Raw genomic sequence first — 17,907 nt, 5'->3', positions numbered from 1 at the left:
AATCTTTCTCTTTATATTGGAAAACATTATTATAACTGCGATAACTGAAAATAAGCATAAGCTTATTATATTGTTTAGGTAGTGGCATGTCACACTCTCAACACTTACCAAATGTGGCATGTCACATAACTAACCCCTAAACCTAATTCTCGATCACAACCACCATCCAAAAGCTCAAATCAATTCAATCCACGGTATACGGAATTGCAGGTTATTACCAATGCCAATTCCATCATCCAGAGAGTTTTTCAGTGCTCAAAATCAATCAAACCTTGGTCGTAAACCAATCGCATTTACGCTGTATATCTCGGTTGCATTAACTGGGTTGTTGTTTATTGGCATTATTATTTCGAGACAAGATAGAAAAGGTGTATATACATGTAAACATAGTGATCCTATTTCGGTGTCCGTGGTTTGGGATCAAAGTAGTGGTGTAGGTGGTGGTTCAAGTGGTTTGGTTTCTGGGTTAGATCAGAAAAGGCATAAAGTGATGGCATTTGTCGGAATTCAAACGGGTTTTGGTTCGGCTGGTAGACGAAGATCTTTGCGGAAAACCTGGTTTCCTTCTGATCACCAAGCCCTTCAACAGTAAATAAAATGATATAAGTTTTGTTTTCAGTATCTTATATTGTGTATATTGTATGTGACTAGACTAGTAGACTTGCTAAAGGGGTGTTTAGTATTGCATCTTGAATAAAGTGATTATAATGACAAAAATGATTTGTAGAACACAGTGTTTGGACTTGATTTAGTATTGCATTCTGGAAAAAAAGTGATTATAATGACAAAACGATTTGTAGAACACAGTGTTTGGACTTGATACATGTTATTACAGTTAGATACCGCAATAATCAGTTGAGTGTTTGTCAACTTTCGGTTATTTGAAAACCCAATATTCCCATAATTGGTTTACAATTTTACATATGCAATCCCAAACACCGTATTTCTTATTATACGAGTTGTACTATTTTACTAGATGGGATTTACATCATCTGCTTAGTTCAACTTTGTACTATGGAATTATATAGTTTTGACTAGATAAATGTTATGCAGATTAGAAGAGTCAACAGGGCTGGCGTTTAGGTTCGTTATTGGTAAAACTAGTGATAAGTCAAAAATGGCACATCTGAAAAGAGAGGTGGAGGATTATGATGACTTCTTACTTTTGGATATTGAAGAGGAGTATAGTAAGCTCCCGTACAAAACGTTAGTGCTATAATGGCAGTTGTAAACTTGTAATAGAGTTAAATTTTCCCACAATCTGTATTCGTCGTAACTTGGGTCTTCATTACAGGTTAGCTTTCTTCAAAGCTGCTTATGCACTTTGCGATTCTGATTTTTACGTTAAAGCTGATGATGACATATATTTGAGACCAGGTGATCAGCTATTGTTGTAAAGCACATGTTTTGAGTGTAGTTATGATATAATCTGGTATAGGTAACTGTTTATTTCTAGGGAACAATATAATTTCTTCATCTTCCCCTTCCATTCCATGTTAGATCGCCTCTCACTGCTTTTGGCTATAGATCGTCATGACACACAGACATATCTGAAAAAAGGCCCTGTGTTCACTGACCCAAAGCTGAAATGGTATGTGTCACGAAAATTATTTATGATAAAAACATATATATATACACTTTTGTCGCATAACAGTTATTCCTATTTGCAATGTTGTTTTCGTGATGAGGAGTAACATCTTGATATATGCAGGCATGAGCCACTAGGGTATATGCTTGGAAACGAGTACTTTCTCCATGCTTATGGTCCAATATATGCTCTTTCTGCGGATATTGTTGCAAGTTTGGTTGCTTTAAGAAATAACAGGCAAGTTTTTCTTTCCATACCGTATCTTCTATCTTGATTGAGTTCAGGATCTAAAGTGATTCTGTGCCTATGATATGATTATTTGCATTGTACATTCCAGTTTCCGAATGTTCAGTAATGAGGATGTTACAATTGGTGCATGGATGCTTGCAATGAATGTGAATCATGAAAATAACCGTCAACTTTGTCAGCCAGAATGTACTGCTACATCCATTGCTGTGTGGGATATCCCCAAATGTTCAGGGTTGTCCATTTAATACTGAATTACTTGCACATCTCTCTAATTAAGAGTGAAAGTAACATGTTGTGACTTCTCCCATGAGACACTGCGGGGTCCTATTACATCATTGGCGCCACACATATTAGACAGAGTTGGCTGTCCCTCTGACTGTTGAAACAACAGAAAAAAATAGTGGTGAGTTCAATGGAAAATTTAAACATGGGAGCCTCGGGTAAAAATGTCGGTGATGCGTCTTTGGCCATCCTCGTTTTCCCAATTTCTCGTAAGTATAAATATGCTGTGAAAAGCCAAATATGAGTGTATGATAAATCAAAAGGTTGAAGGTTATTATATTTGCCTTCGAATTCTACTCTTTTACTCTACTTACCATGTGACTTCAATCCAATGCTAAATGTGGGATAATTGCCAATATGCAATCTTGCAGGACTCTGTAACCCTGAGAAGAAGCTGTTGGAACTTCATCAAATGAAGATCTGTGCAGGCAGCCCAACTTCGGTATCCAAGGAGTAGAGCACAAAACACAGTTCAGACTACCAGTCTAGATTTTGCCCCTTTTTGAATTCAGCAAGTAATCGTGTCATTCCCCCCACCCCCACCCCCCTTGAAATTTTGCGCTTATATCCACTTCAAAAGTTGTATCAGAAAGTTAATGTGCTTGTAAAGTGTTTTTTTTTTGTCTTAAAGAGTGTATTTGGGACTTAGTTTTCACAGTCTTCTCGTGTTAACTCTTAGATGAGGCAGTTTTGTAGTATTAGAAGTCCTGTTGTACATTTACCCGAACAAGCAGCTAACTGATAAACTTACTAATATGTTAATGAATGATTGCATAATTGTCAAAACCCTCTTTTCACATTATACAAGGACTCTGTTTCGTCCATGTTGCAATGCACCATTAACTATGTAATACAGCACTATGACAATGAAGTTCCAATAAATTATACTTCAATATTAGTTTGCCAAATTTTACGGTATCTTGTGCTCATTCTAGCATGCAAAATTCTAGGAAAACTGCAAAGCTGAACCTGATCCGGTTCTCCAATTTCAGAAAAAGTGTCTTTGGTCTGCTTAAGTGCTTAAGAACTATACTTCTGCATACAAGACGTTTGACATGAATCACTTTACCAAAACTCATCAGTCTTGCTCATGGTCCGGTATAACCATATAGTTCTAAACTAGTTTACGCAATCATCCTTTCGGTCCCAATACACTCGAATACTTGATTTCAGTTTGGTACCAGTGCAGTTCAGTCTAGTACTGCTGCACATACATACTCATGCCAAGCTTATAATTGATAATGTAACTGAATTCTCAGCCTATTTAAATGGAAGAAAAAGAATGACAATTTAAAAAGTAACATATATGAAATATACAATGACAAGAAAAACAAAAATGATGTGTTATACATCTGGTAACAATAGATTATCCAATAGAAGATTAAATGACCAACATTTCCAAAATACTTGGGGTTCCATTTCCAAATTCTTTACAGAAGCAAATCTTACCAGTAAAACACAATCTAACTCCTGAAAAATAGACGGTAAAATATCTGTAAGATGACTCTGTCATTCTCTTGCATCCTTTCATAAGCGGATTTTCATTTCTGGTTTGAGAATGTTGTCTATACAAACCACAAACCAGACTCGAATGAAGTCCCCAAAACAATAGGCTATGACATCAACGATTGACAATAAAAAAGAAAAAGAAAAACGAACTGTGAACGCAAACATTTGTTACATGTGTATATTAACTCAATGTCCCACTATAATGATACATCATCAAAATTCTCTTTTTCTGTTACACAACAAAGGTACCATGAAAGCCCGGTACAAACTTCCCACAACATAACACCACACTTGTCAGCATGCAATCTACGTAGAACTCCCTTAATGACTTGCAAGATCCTCTGCCACTTGCTCGTCACTTGTTTCTTTCTCTTTCACTACAGGTGCTGCTACGGGACTGCTAGCAGCGGCGGATACTTTTTCACCCACCAACTCATTAATTTGTTCAATTTTTTTAGCATCTGTAATTCCTATGTTTGGAGAATCCGAAACAGGGGACATTGTATCTGAAGGTGGTGCTGAGTTCTTTGGTTTATTCAAGGCATGACAATGAGGACAATAGTAAGTGATGAATGGGAACTCCTCCTTTCTTGCAAGTCCTGTAAACAAGTAGATGCAAAAAAAAAAAAATCCACGTCATTACACCGGCTCATCCTTTGCCTCGAGAGTCGAGACTAATACATTCTTCAATATATAATGAAATTAGTGGGTATTTGGGTGTTTGTTTCAAAAGTGATAATCTACCCAGATGATCAGCTATAATAACCAGAAGCATAACCCGAGATTTTAATATAGATCGTAATAATCAGAATCAGTTCTAGAAGCAAATACAAAACACCATGAAATAGAAATCTACTCACCATTATGCATATGGCAATTCCCACATATAAGTGCATAAGATTGTGTCGGGTCCTCACCCACAAGCAAGGCGGCAATTCGAGCAACCCAACCACCATCTTGACCTCCTGAAGCAGTAGGATTGTGATGGTCAACAACGAGTTGACTATGTTGAGAAATCTCAGCAGCCTCATTTTGATCAGTAAGGGGTGCTGCATTGCTTCTAGGTGATCTAGAGGTTGATTGGTTTCGTTTCCGAAGACCACCTGTAGATTGTTGTACCTCAACATCACTGCTCTTTCCTGCAGCATATTGATTTGATTGTGACTCATCTCCAAGATATACTTTCAGACCTGAATCAGCACCCAATTTGGATGCAAGAACAGACGCAGCAGCTGCTTTTGCAGCAGGGTCGGGGTCATATTTCTGCACATTGTGTCGGATATAAGCAAAATACTTGTATCAAATTGTCAAATTGATAATGCTTTGTGACTTCAAATTGTACCTGAATAAGTTGCTGAGTAATGTAGTAATTAGTTCTCTCTTTAAGCTCGTCAATTTTTGCTTGCCTTTCGGCCCGAAGTTTCTCTAATGTTTTCTGATCCCTGTGATCACCTACATGAAAGCACATCAAAAGTCACTATTTACTACAACTATGAGAGTTTTAAAACTACAGCAAAGAGAGCAGGTTGATAATTGACAAATAAACATAAACTTCAAGATGAATAATGCAGACCTGAAAGAGTTGAGAAAGTAAATACATGTATGTAGACTTACAGTATTTTGTGAAGCTTGAAAGTCCATAATACAAAGCGAATGATAAAGCAGGCAAAAGAAACATGGGCAAGACTCGTAATGATCTCATTCTCCAGTCCAAGTCCACTGTTCTTGTTGTCACTATAGCGTAACCCACTGCAACAACCTGTAACAAAACATCAAAACTTATGTTTTAGGATGGCATCATTACAAAACATACATTTCTTTCTGTTCTTTTTGTTAGAACAGCATATCTAGAGTCTTAAACATACTCTATGAAGTGATAACTACATAACTATACATAAACGCTCTTGTAACCCAGATTAACATATAAAAATGCACACACCACAGACACATACATGCTCGCATACAGGCCCAACAGAGCATGTCTCAACAGCTTCATTCCCTCAACTATATATATGCTGAACCTATTACATACCAAACTACAATAATCCAATCGATACCTATTTATTATTTTATTATCTTGCATAAGTAACATATCTACTTGAGAAAGATATATTGACTAAATGAACTTCAATTACAATTACATTTGTAAATACCTCATCCTTAGATCAACGATCATGCTATATGTATTTAATATAATGTGAGCAGAACGAATACCAAATGATTCACAAAACACCAGTAAATGTGACTCAAACAGAAGGTGTATTTGCACAAGGTCCAGCACGAGCATGTCTCAAGAGTAAAGGACTTCATTGCCTCAAGTATACTTTCTACTACCACTAAACAAAACTACCAATGCATAATGGTTAACTGTCTACTCTCTTGCGTAAAGCAACATATCCAGTTGAGAAAATTATAATAGCTACATAACTTCAAGTACGACTAGCCAATTACTTAAAACATAGACACACGAGTAAGTTATCACCAAAAACAATCAATTCTACTTGCAACACAACGGGAATCACGGTCTCACTCATAAACTTCTTATTTTCTGGCAGCACCAACTGACCAATGAAAAACCACCTTAGGCCTTCGTGAAAGAGATAGATAAACCACCCTTGGCAGTCCGCTTAATGGCCACCTAAATAGCTGATCAACCTTGACCAAAACTTTTTTAATCTAATAAATCACGTTCCTCTACTTTCCAAATGCCCCAAATTTCTAAAACCACCTATGCACGAGGTAATCCACCACCACACTTGTACACGTGCACTAATACCACACCCTTAAATACATAATCATCATACAAATATATATATATATATATACATCTACTCGCAAAGAAACAACAAAAAATTCAGCTGTTAAAACTATCTTGCACACATATAGATCAAAGATTCAAGTTCATCAAGGAAATCAAACATTATTAGGTTAGTACAGAAACTAATACTAAAAACTGTCCCAAACTCATTCTGCACTGACTAATAAAATCGATCAAGTCTCCAATATTACCCCTAAATGACATCAATATCAAAAAACGCAAACAAGCACTATGTATGTGATGATTATAAATATATTTCAAGCTGTAATAAATACTCTTTTCCTAAAACTGTAGCTGCTAACTATAATAATACTGATCAATATCTCAAAACTCCAACAAGCATTATGTATATGATAAAAAGGCAACACTCTCATTTCAGTTATAATTGAGCTGTAACAATTACACTTTTCTTACACTGTACTCTGTAACTAAAACAAATATCACACATATATATATATATATATAAAATTACCTCAAGAAGAAAAGAAAAGATGATCAAATTCCTAGCAGTAATTCTCCATCTCAAAGATCTTCTTTTGATTCTAGAAAGAAGAGTAGCTTCTTCTTTAGATATAAATTGCAATCTTTTTTCAAAATCATCTCCACTTCTTAATCTAAACACTGCATTCCATATTCTTGAAAATATCCCTCTTTTCTTCTTGTTTTTCTTGCTTTTATCATCACTCTTTTTCTCTTCAATCACTTGTTTATCATCATCATCAGCCATCTGGGTTTTTCACAAAAATGAAAAAAGGTTCAAACTTTATACAAATATCAGAAAAATAACAAGATCTAGATCAGTTTTACAAAAACCCCACCACAAATATATAGATAGATATATATATAAAGGGGCTAAGTGTGTGTTGGATCATGTACCTTGGAAAGTAAAGGCTTATGGGGGTTTTGATTGCTTTAAAAGTAGAATTTAAATCAAAATATAAATGATTAATTTATTGAAAGAAATGGTAGATAATGGGGGGGACTGGTAGACTTGCCTGTTAATTAGGAAAGTTTTTTCAAGTCAAAAATGTCAAAATTTGAAGTAGGGTTTGGTTTTGGGGGTTGAAGAAGTGGGTCCAATTTTGCTAAGAGTTAACACGTAACGCATGACTTCTTGGAATAATTTGTGTAACGGTTTATAATTTTTATTTTTTAAGACAACGACCTGTAATCCAGCGAGCCTACTTGTGACTAATTAAAAGATCGACTTGTAACAGGATAAGGATTTTTTCAAGTTAGAAGAATTATGGCTTTTGAATTAAAATTAAAGGCTAAGATTCAATGATGATCATTGAATCTTGACTTTTAATTTTGTCACTTCAAAGTTGAAAGATGTAGTTTAAGAATTTGTCTTGCAATAAATATAGTATCAAATAATAGTGTAATTGAATTGAGTCAGATAAAACTTGAAACTCCCCAAAATGTGACACATAAGTAATAATTATTTTGCAGTTCATGTAGTGAATTATTTTGTTTAAAGAAGTTTATTTTTTAAAAATGTTCTAAAAAAACCTCTAAAAAGCCTCCATCAAACACACTTAATGTCTAAGCTTGACCTTATGCTAAATCAATATAAACTTAGTCAAAGGTCAAACTTAAACATTATGTGTGTTTGATGGAGGCTTTTTAGAGGGTTTTTTGGGGCACTTTTAAAAAATAAACTTCTTTAAACAAAATAATTCACTACATGAACTGCATAATGATTATTACTTATATGTCATATTTTGGGAGTTTCAAGTTTTATCTGACTCAATTCAATTACACTATTATTTGATACTATATTTATTGCAAGGCAAATTCTTAAACTACATCTTTCAACTTTGAAGTGACAAAAATAATAAGGATTAGTACATCCATATGTAAACAACTTTACACGAATTGTTAAAGTGTGTATCGAACTTCAATCTCGTGTATTGTATGTAATGAACTTTCAAACTCTATGCATTGTATGTATTTGACCAATCAAAAACTTACAAGTGACAGCTTATATGATTGTCATATATACTCAGATACATACAATGCACAAGATTTGAAAGTTCATTACATACAATGCATGAGATTGAAGTTTGATACACACTATAACAATTCGTGTAAAGCTGTTTACATTCTAAAATACTAATCACATAATATTTTATCAGATTAAAAACTCGTTTTCAAATGAGTTGAGTAAATAAAACCTTTATTTGCTTTCCATCTAATATTTACTTTTTGTGGGTAAAATGATGATTGTTGTGATACACATATAAATTTCATAATCAATAAGTCAGCACGAATAATAAAATATACTCAACATGATTGGTATATATAGGGTTCATTTTCTTAGCTTGGATATGAATTGTTCAAAGGTAGACGTGGCCAAAATCCGGTTTTTGGAGAAACGATTCCAGTCAATGTTGACTGGAACCGGTTATTGGTCAACGTTTGACCGGGTTTTTTTCAGTTTTTTTTATTTATTTTTTTGATCAAGAACCGGTTCCGAATTGCTTAGGAACCGGTCCGGAACCGATTTTTAGATCCAAAAGTGAAACCGGTTGATCGGTTCTTGAGAAACTGGTTTTTTTCAGGTCACGATTTCGGTTTATCAAGACCGGGTTTTTTGGCCATCTCTACTCAAAGGTTGTCGACTATTTAATCAAATCACTTGATATTCGAAGATTGCAATTTACAAATCATACACTTTTTATAACTTGTGAGCTTGTGTAAGTCTACACCTGAAGTATTTACGTAACTAGGTAAACGCATTTGGTGTTTACATGTTGTACGTCCGAACCATGTCTAAAACTAGTTTGAACATGAAACTATGGAGTTGAAAACTTTTTAAGTTACATTAGAAGATACATTTCTTTTTCTTTTTTTGCTTATTTGTTAAAAGAACATATCTATTTTTGGGCTAGGTTTATGAGCTGAGTTTTAGGATGGGTTTTATTTTTGCTAAGTAAAAGTTTTATAGATGAATAGAAAGTAGATTTCTAAATTATTTTGTATGGTTTCAATCTTTTGTTGATATCGATTTTTGAGTGAAAACAACTCAGCTTAACATGTTAAATTTTGTAATGAGGACATAGGAACGTTCGACTAATTTTGTATAATATAGAACAAATAAATTATTTCCGTAGTGAATAATTTTTATCATTTGAATACTTGATAAATGATTACAAAATAAACTCCATTCTTAAATGTTCAGGTCTCATGAAGAATAGATGGATTGGGCACAAAAATGAACAATGGCACACTCTCTTGGTCCAATAAATTCAGACATGGATGTGATTAATCAACTTAATGACCTTTATAAGTGTCTAACTATCTTATATAGTTGAAGGCCCATTTTCAACCAAGCCATAGGAATCATTTAAACTATAGGCCCAATTTAGTTGTACTGGGCAATTATAATATACAAGTATAAAGTATTCAAAGATATATTTAAAGGAAATGATTAATCCTTTCTAATCAAATAGCGTAATAATTTTTTTAAAAAAATTAGGGGCCAAGATTAGGAAAGAGAATTAATGGATATTACATATTACTTTTTAATGTATTAAGATGATTATTAAACTATTTAGTTGAAAGGATTTATCATTTTCCTTTATTTAATCTGGCCACTGCTACATGTACGAAAATATTTGTATCCTCATGTATAACTTTTAAAATAATAACCGATCCCATGTAGCTATTTTCTTGTAAGATTTTCATATGTGTCGGTTTTCCATTGAAATTACTCACTAAGTCACTAGTTTTGACAAAGTCGCCACATACTAATTAAATATCCTTTTTTTTATAAGCACCCAGTATTATTATGATTAAAGTACTTATCCCGACAAAACGTCGTCGAAGATATTGGATAAAATAACAATAAGTGACAAGAAATAATAAACCATAATGGGCTAATGGCCATACAAAATGGACTCTCTTATACATATTTGAAATCCAAAAGAAACGACACAAAGACAATCGATTGATATTTGAACACTTCATTAGACAAACTCTTTGTAGTGTTTTGTGTTGTATCCAGGTACCTCACAGATGACACACCTCATTTGACCTTTTTAACTTTATTAAAAATTGATAATTGTTAGTAATAAAAACTGATAGGCTAAACGAATTTTCAATTATTGATAACTGATTATAATTTGTTACTTTTTCTAACTTTAAAAAAAAAAATTACTATCAATTTATATATAGCTTATTTGAATTCGATTTTTTGATATGCTTCAAATTTTAGAACTAAAAACTATGTCTCTCAATAACAAAACGATATATTGGACGAAAATCATTTACTAATTTACAACCTTTGGTAACTCATGATAGCTTTTGACCTTTTAAAATTTTGACATGCTTTTCTTATATGATACATTCAAATATCACAATTTTATTTATTCAAATTAGCGATAATTGACATCTCCATTATTTTACCATAAAATATGATTATACCGTCACTATCACTTAATGTTTATACTGTATATATTATCGGTTAGTTTCGTGCATCACACGAGGTTATTAACCTAATCACACAATAAACATCAATCAAATTAAATCAATGTGGGTTGGTACCTATGACACATCTACAATTAATCAAGATAAATCAATATGGGTTGGTACATGCGACACATTTACAATTCATCATTGGATGATGTTTAAACTTTCAATACAATGTCTGTTAACTCAAAATGAATAACAAACTATCGAAATGTTTGTAAATGATTGTATATATATATATATAAAGGTATCTCAATGACTCAATCTCAGCAAAATAAGATTAATGACAAGTCACATATATGTATCTAAGTATAACAACTTAACAAGCTAGGTTTATGCGATCCACAAGTGATACAGATACCCATATTAAGGTAATTAAGTTAAAAAGTGAAGTATTTAAATGATATAATAAAATAAGTAAATGTTGTAATTTGTAAAATTATAAGTGTTCTGACAAGACAGATAAGTTCAAAGTTGAAGGAATGTATGTCCAATATTTTTGTATTACAAATGTTGTACTTTTGAAAATGTTGTCCGTCGGTTGTTTTTATCAATTGATCTAGTAACAAAGATTCATACTTATTTACTTTTCAAAAAACCTTTAGGTTTAAATTTTGTCCTAGACTGGTATATATATTAGGATTGTCGCGGAAAAATGGTTGGAACCGACCACGGAGAAAAGAAAAAAAAAACATACTTACACCACTACATCATCTAATTAGTCAAAAAAAAATGATTCATAGTATAACCTGAAAAAAAAAACCTCGATTTCATTTATCGATTCATATTAATTCAATTGATGTCGAATTTTAATTTTTAAAGCAACTTTATTAAAATCAACCTTGCCTATTTGAAAGCGAAAATTTTAGTTCACACAGCTTACATCTTGACCGATCTTTAGGACTAGTCATTTGAGTTGCTATAGTAGTTTGACTTATACGTTAAGACTAGATTCGTGGACTAAATCAAGTAATAAATACTCAATATACCTTTGACCAAAACTTATTACGAGTATAAATACTACCAGAAATTAGTCTCGATAACTAGCAACAAATGAATTGGGTTTGCCCATTACAAAGTTTCTTTTTTGGATGGTTACTTGCCATGAAGTTCTAATGCATGTCTTTAGAGGACCTTTCAAAATTTTTAGCCTTTTACACTTAGACGAAGATTTTGAGAAAGACTTGTATGTATAGAAGGAATGCAATGACAAACAAATGGTGAAGTATAATCCATGGGATTTGCTTGACTACAACAATGAGAATACCAACCAATAATGACATTTTGTGTTTATTTTTTTTAAGGACAAAATTTTGTAATCCTTATTTGATTTGTACTCCTTATTTGAGTTATGCAGCTACTTTTGGCAAATTTTTATTGCCTCTCGCATGTTTCGAACTCACGCCCCACAGAGAAGAAATTCAATGGGAAAACTCCCTTGACCACCAGAACCTGATGGCAATAATAATAATGATATATTTGAGATATATTCTCTTTTAGTTAATTTTTCCAAAAATATTTTTAATTATAAAGTTATAATATATGGCAAAATTAAGAAATGAGATTAGAAAAAGATTTTGTAAATATTCATATGTCATGTTTGATGAATTTTACAAAAGTATTTTAGCAAAAATAATCACTTTTTTGTTTGTATATTTTAATTATCAGACCCAATGATGAGAAAAGGAATAAAAGACATGGAAATGTGTAGCCTTACCATATTAAGCTCATCATCAATAACACATCACTTTGTTTATACCTCTTCGTCGCACATGTGATTTCTGCTAGATTTCTCTTCTTTTGCCAATTTCAAGATAAACTCTGGTATAATTTATACGGAGTAATAAATAAATCTTGATTATCATTTAAATAAAAATTTTCAAATTGTCTCAAGGACCATGCAGCCAGTAGTTTGGTCCAAAACATTAAAAATATTATTATTGTCTTTCAAAAGAAATAAGTCACTATTTAATCAACTGTGTGTTACCTTTAAATGATTAGCTATACATTTACAAGAATATATAATAAATAATAACAGTATTAAAATAATAACACTTAAAAACTACATTTTGATGCATTAAAAATTTATAAAACTAATATAGAGTATATAACTGATTATCATTATTTAAGTGTTTAACAACACATTGATCCGTCAAAATTGAAAAAAATCATGTTTTTCTCGATTTTGACGGATCAATGTGTGGTTAAACACTTAAATAATGATAATTAGTTATAAATTATGTTAGTTTATGAACAAAAAACATGATTTTTTTGATTTTGACGGATCAATGTGTTGTTAAGCACTTAAATAATGATAATTAGTTATGAACTATGTTAGTTTTATAGACTTTTAAGGTCTCTGCCATTCCTGCAGCTCTTCCTGACTATTCCTTACTGCCACATCAGTTTTTCTCTCTCCTTAAAACACTTCTTCCTAATTACTACTAACCTACATCTTCCTCATCTCTTCCTCAACTTTTATTTATTCTTTTTTTTTATATTTATCTTAAAATAACATAAACTTAATTTTATTAAAAAAACATTACATTAATAAAAATAAAACACATTACAAACTAAATATGAAAGAAATTACATAATTCAAAAATTACAATTAAAATTAAAACTATATAAAACTAAAACATTACAATTAAAATTAAAACAACACAACTAAAATGAAAACTACATTATTAAAACTACGTAAAACTACTCGTCGTCTTCCACGTCTTCACCAGCCTCCTCGTCATCCTCGGCATCGGCATAAAACTTGCTCCCCGACTTTTCTTGCAAGTGTCTTCGATATGACATGTGCGCCTTCAAATCTCTCTTTGACAAACCCGTTGGAATCGGTTTGGCTAAAAACTTCATGGCATCCTTAATATGTGCCTCTTCCAAAGCTTCCTGTTGCATTCGAACATATACAATAATACTTTGGGTCGCTTCTGAACCTGACGACCGGTTAGATGTTGCATCAGATGAACTAGACAACCTACGACTCACGTTGCGACCCACTGGTCGCCTAATTAGGTCCTCGCCAATTAACCCTTCAAACGAGGGCCCCGTTTGATTTGGGGTGGCACCACGTGGTGAATCATCGACAGTCAAATCTACTGCCGGAGCCGGTGGCCTACTCGTCGAGGCGTTGTCGTTCCAAAAGTTGACCACCTTTTTATAAGATGGTCCCAACACTTCTGGTAATGCCAATATTTCTATCCCGTTTGTTTCTTGTACAAGTTTATGACCTCTTGGGACACCTTTTTGTCATCCGCCCCGCTTTGTCAGGCGTTCTTGGTAACCTTCTTGTACGCCGCGCCAAATTCCTTAACCGCCTTTTTAATCTTGCTCCATTTGCCATGAATTTGGCTTTTGGTACGAGAGTCGTATCTCGTCTCCTTGTTGAACATTGCTAACACTTTATTCCAAAAAATGGCATACGTTTAACTTGTACCCACGATCGAGTCCTCCGAATAATGCACCCAACATTTCGCCAACAACTCTGCATCATCATCCTCCCAATTTCTTTTCTCGGCCGGTTGTTTGCCCCGCCTTCTCCGGCCCGCTGTTTGAACTTCTTTTATTTCATCACCAGCCGATGCGACGCTACCCGCCTCAAGTGCATTTTGAGGGTTCTGTTATTGTTGTTGTTGATATTCGAAAGCCATTTGAGCTTGAGCTAACACCATCCTTTGAGCCTCGTTCCAATTTTGAGATTTTGACGGATCAGTGTGTTGTTAAACACTTAAATAAAGAAAATTAGTTATGCACTATGTTAATTTTATGGACTTTTAATGCATCAAAATGATGTTTTTAAGTGTTGTCACCGTTCTTATTTTAAAAGTGTTATTACCGGAGTGTTACCCTACTGACAATATCTATATATATATATTATAAGAGTAGTTATCCTAGCATTCTTAAGCCATCTACCTTAATTTAAAGTTATTTTTAAAAATTGACACATAGAATTTATCTTACATGGCATCTCCATATTTTTTTCCAACTTTTATATATTAATGGATCCAAAATTTTGGCAACAAATTCTAAGTCTAATAATTAGTTATCGATCCAAATAACTTTAAATAAAGAGGAAAATTTTAGATTATTAATTAGATAGTTTTTAAGGAAAATATTTTGGTTATTATGTTATTAGGATACATAGTTTCTTTTGTTCCAAGACGTGGGGGTCAAAACAAATCAAAAATAAATAATTGTTTTTTTTAATTCCTACCATGACATCAATAATCAAAAGGAGAGAAACTCTTTCAGTAATTAACGTACGTGTTTTTTTTTAAAATTTTGTTTAACTTTGTTCTTCATTTTTCTTTTAGCACATAAGAAATCGATTTGCGTTTTTAATATTGCGTAAGGAAAATAAGTTGAAGGAAGATTACATCGTTTTCAATTTGATTCAAGGTAACAATTTGATGTCTTATGTTACTGGGTTTGAATGTAAGGTGATTGCATCCTTTATAAAATCACATAGGTTTATGTTCATTAACTGTATTCATTAAATCTTAGATTTATAATATAGTTAATGTTTTTTACAATATTTTCGTATTTTTTAAACCTACCAAGATGAATCCAAGTTAAAACAGGTTTTTTGAGTTGTGTCTATCAATTTATCATTGCAAAATATAAAGTGATGATGATAACATAATTCTTTAATGAGGATAGCTTTTTCTGTTTTTGACATAAAGTACTTCGACATGTATGGAAATACTTGAAGGTATTTCTATTAATATATATTATTTAATTAATTAATAGTTAACTGTTTGTACAACATAAATTAGTAAAATTTATCAAAAAGACATATTTTTTTTAAAATTTATCCCATCAAGAATTATAATATCAAAACTTTTCTTTTATTTAAGTTATTTTAAGCTGTCGCACATCGTGCGGGTAAAAGAACTAGTGTTATATATAAATATACTCATTTTGATCCCAAAAGTTATAAAGAGAAATACTTAATTATCATACATTATTGTCGTTTGCTAAAAGATACGAAATATCTATACAACCCATTTTTTCAGCAGAACTTCGTTGATGACAAATATATATTTATTTTATGAAAAGAAAACAAAAATTAGACTGTTAGCTACAATTATAAATCAAAAGTTTATATGCAAACACTCGATTGTAATCAACTTCTATTCTAAACTTCACAACGGAGGAATGACATTTAAAATAGGCCACGTATGTCCAATTCAATCTCAAAGTTTTACTAATTTTATTTATTTCAACATATAAACTATTTCTATTCACTTTTAGACTCCGACATAAGTTAATTTTAAAATGATTTATATTCTTACGTGGTAAGTAAATTAACTCTAGACCATGACGTACTCTTTTTTGCTAAATTGGTAAAAATTATTAGACTTAATTTATATTTTATCTAAAATAAGAAACTATTTTTCGCCAATGGACTGATAGCATGTGGCATCTCAGACCTCCAATGGAAGTTTGTTCTTTGAAGAATCAGAGTTCGAATTCAAGGGGTGCATGTTTTACCCCAAATGACATTCAATATCGTAGATGTCATGGCATTTGACGATCTATACGGGGTTTTCTCTGTAAATAATCGTAAAGACATCCTGTCCGGTGGATGTAGAGACCACATATGGGATGAATAGGATTTGACCAAAAAATATATGTTAAAAAAAAGAATAGTAAGTTTGTACTAATAAGACATAATTAAAGCTTATGTCGTAGTATATCTAATGGTATATGTCATCTTGCATGACAGAACCCTTACCATCGTGATGAAACAAAACATGTGTGACGAAGTTATTCGTTGTAAGCCTTATTTAAATAAATAAATATGGAACAAATTATTTTAATCTCTTCCTCCTAAATTAATGGAATTTGCTCTAATCTCGTCCTATCACATTAAATATCCAGATCTAATATATCTTGCCTCCATATTATTAGGGATACCCTCCAAACCCTAAACTTATGCTCCAAGATACACAACCATATATATATATATATATATATATGTATGTGGGTTCTAACCCTAAAAGAGCATTCCCATCCTCTCCAGAAAACACACATACATATTGGACATCTTTTTCTTTCTATGAGAGATGCTCCGGCGCCCTACAACAATATACTATACATATCGATAACATACCAATATACTGCGGGACAGTGACTCTCCCGTCCCGAAGCCTCTCACGGTCTACAATAACCAAGCATGAGCATCCCTAAATGTTGGGATATGATATTATCCCTCCATGAGTTTACTACATAAGATAAAGGTCAAAATAGGAAGGGTGCTATTTGGGAAGATCTTAATCTCCCAAGTCATATCTCTCCTATAAAGGGAGAAGGAAAGCTCATTCATTAGCACGATCACAATCGGCTATACCTCACATACTTACGATTGCATCCACTATATGATATCCAATCACCCCACAAACACATTCACATTACATAGCGTTTAGCACCACCATGCTTTATACCTCTGGGAAATTGCCAACACGTCCCTAAATCAATCATCCATCCCCTCGGAATGACAACCTACTCTTTGATGAACAAACAATATCAATATGGTAATCTCACTTTTTAATGACATTTTATTCTAGTGACCTTAACTAAAACTTATATCAAACAACAACAACAACAATATTTAATCCTGATAGATACGGGTTTGAAAGTGGTATGATGTAGATGTGGATATTTCAGCGTAATTGAATTAACTTGTTTAGTCATAATAACATATCATGTAAGTATGGTGGTGCAAAGTGCACGATTTATGTGAATATATTATGATTTTAGTGGTGGAACCCTTAAGGGACGGGGGTCCGGGAGTAACACCCCTAGGAGCTGGGTCTAAGGACTGGTAACCCCTGGTGGGGTCCAAGGGACAGATCCCCTCTCATGGTGAAAATCCCTCCGAAAACTTATGTAATTAACTACCTAAAAGACGGTTTATGGGCCTAAACTTATATTTATCCGTTTATTGTTGGCGGTCGTATACTTCTTCTTCTTTTTT

The 17,907-nt window shown here is 32.8% G+C and overlaps 2 protein-coding genes across 3 annotated transcripts; one reads left to right on the top strand and one right to left on the bottom strand.

The window, feature by feature from the left end:
• Positions 1–90: 90 nt before the first annotated feature.
• LOC122593859 (probable beta-1,3-galactosyltransferase 14) lies at positions 91–2,921 on the top strand. Of its 2 annotated transcripts, XM_043766309.1 has the most exons (7): positions 91–588; positions 1,054–1,206; positions 1,295–1,377; positions 1,501–1,591; positions 1,712–1,825; positions 1,926–2,069; positions 2,491–2,921. In XM_043766309.1, exons 1-7 carry the CDS (start codon positions 221–223, stop codon positions 2,498–2,500), a joined length of 963 nt encoding a protein of 320 aa, XP_043622244.1. In that variant the 5' UTR covers positions 91–220; the 3' UTR covers positions 2,501–2,921. The 2 variants fall into 2 exon arrangements, with proteins under 2 accessions (XP_043622244.1, XP_043622243.1); XM_043766308.1 differs by having other exon boundaries at positions 1,926–2,921.
• Positions 2,922–3,514: 593 nt separating this feature from the next.
• LOC122591288 (uncharacterized protein At2g24330-like) lies at positions 3,515–7,452 on the bottom strand. Its single transcript, XM_043763529.1, has 6 exons — positions 7,323–7,452; positions 6,919–7,173; positions 5,243–5,387; positions 4,971–5,080; positions 4,489–4,891; positions 3,515–4,227 (listed from the first exon to the last, which is right to left on the bottom strand). The coding sequence occupies exons 2-6, from the start codon at positions 7,171–7,173 to the stop codon at positions 3,950–3,952; spliced, it is 1,191 nt and encodes a 396-aa protein (XP_043619464.1). The 5' UTR covers positions 7,323–7,452; the 3' UTR covers positions 3,515–3,949.
• Between the last annotated feature and the right edge of the window lie 10,455 nt (positions 7,453–17,907).

The sequence above is a fragment of the Erigeron canadensis genome, chromosome 3 (genome assembly GCF_010389155.1).
Source record: "Erigeron canadensis isolate Cc75 chromosome 3, C_canadensis_v1, whole genome shotgun sequence".
NCBI lineage: Eukaryota > Viridiplantae > Streptophyta > Magnoliopsida > Asterales > Asteraceae > Erigeron > Erigeron canadensis.
This window is presented reverse-complemented; position numbering and strand designations above follow the sequence as displayed.

Coding starts and splice junctions, on each gene's coding strand:
- LOC122593859 (XM_043766308.1), top strand. CDS start 221: ATGCCAATTCCATCATCCAGAGAGTTTTTCAGTGCTCAAAATCAATCA. Junction 1,207..1,294: donor AGTAAGCTCCCGTACAAAAC/GTTAGTGCTATA, acceptor TCTTCATTACAG/GTTAGCTTTCTTCAAAGCTG. Junction 1,826..1,925: donor GTTGCTTTAAGAAATAACAG/GCAAGTTTTTCT, acceptor TGTACATTCCAG/TTTCCGAATGTTCAGTAATG.
- LOC122591288 (XM_043763529.1), bottom strand. CDS start 7,173: ATGGCTGATGATGATGATAAACAAGTGATTGAAGAGAAAAAGAGTGAT. Junction 5,388..6,918: donor TCTTTTCTTTTCTTCTTGAG/GTAATTTTATAT, acceptor GTTTTGTTACAG/GTTGTTGCAGTGGGTTACGC. Junction 4,892..4,970: donor TTACTCAGCAACTTATTCAG/GTACAATTTGAA, acceptor CACAATGTGCAG/AAATATGACCCCGACCCTGC.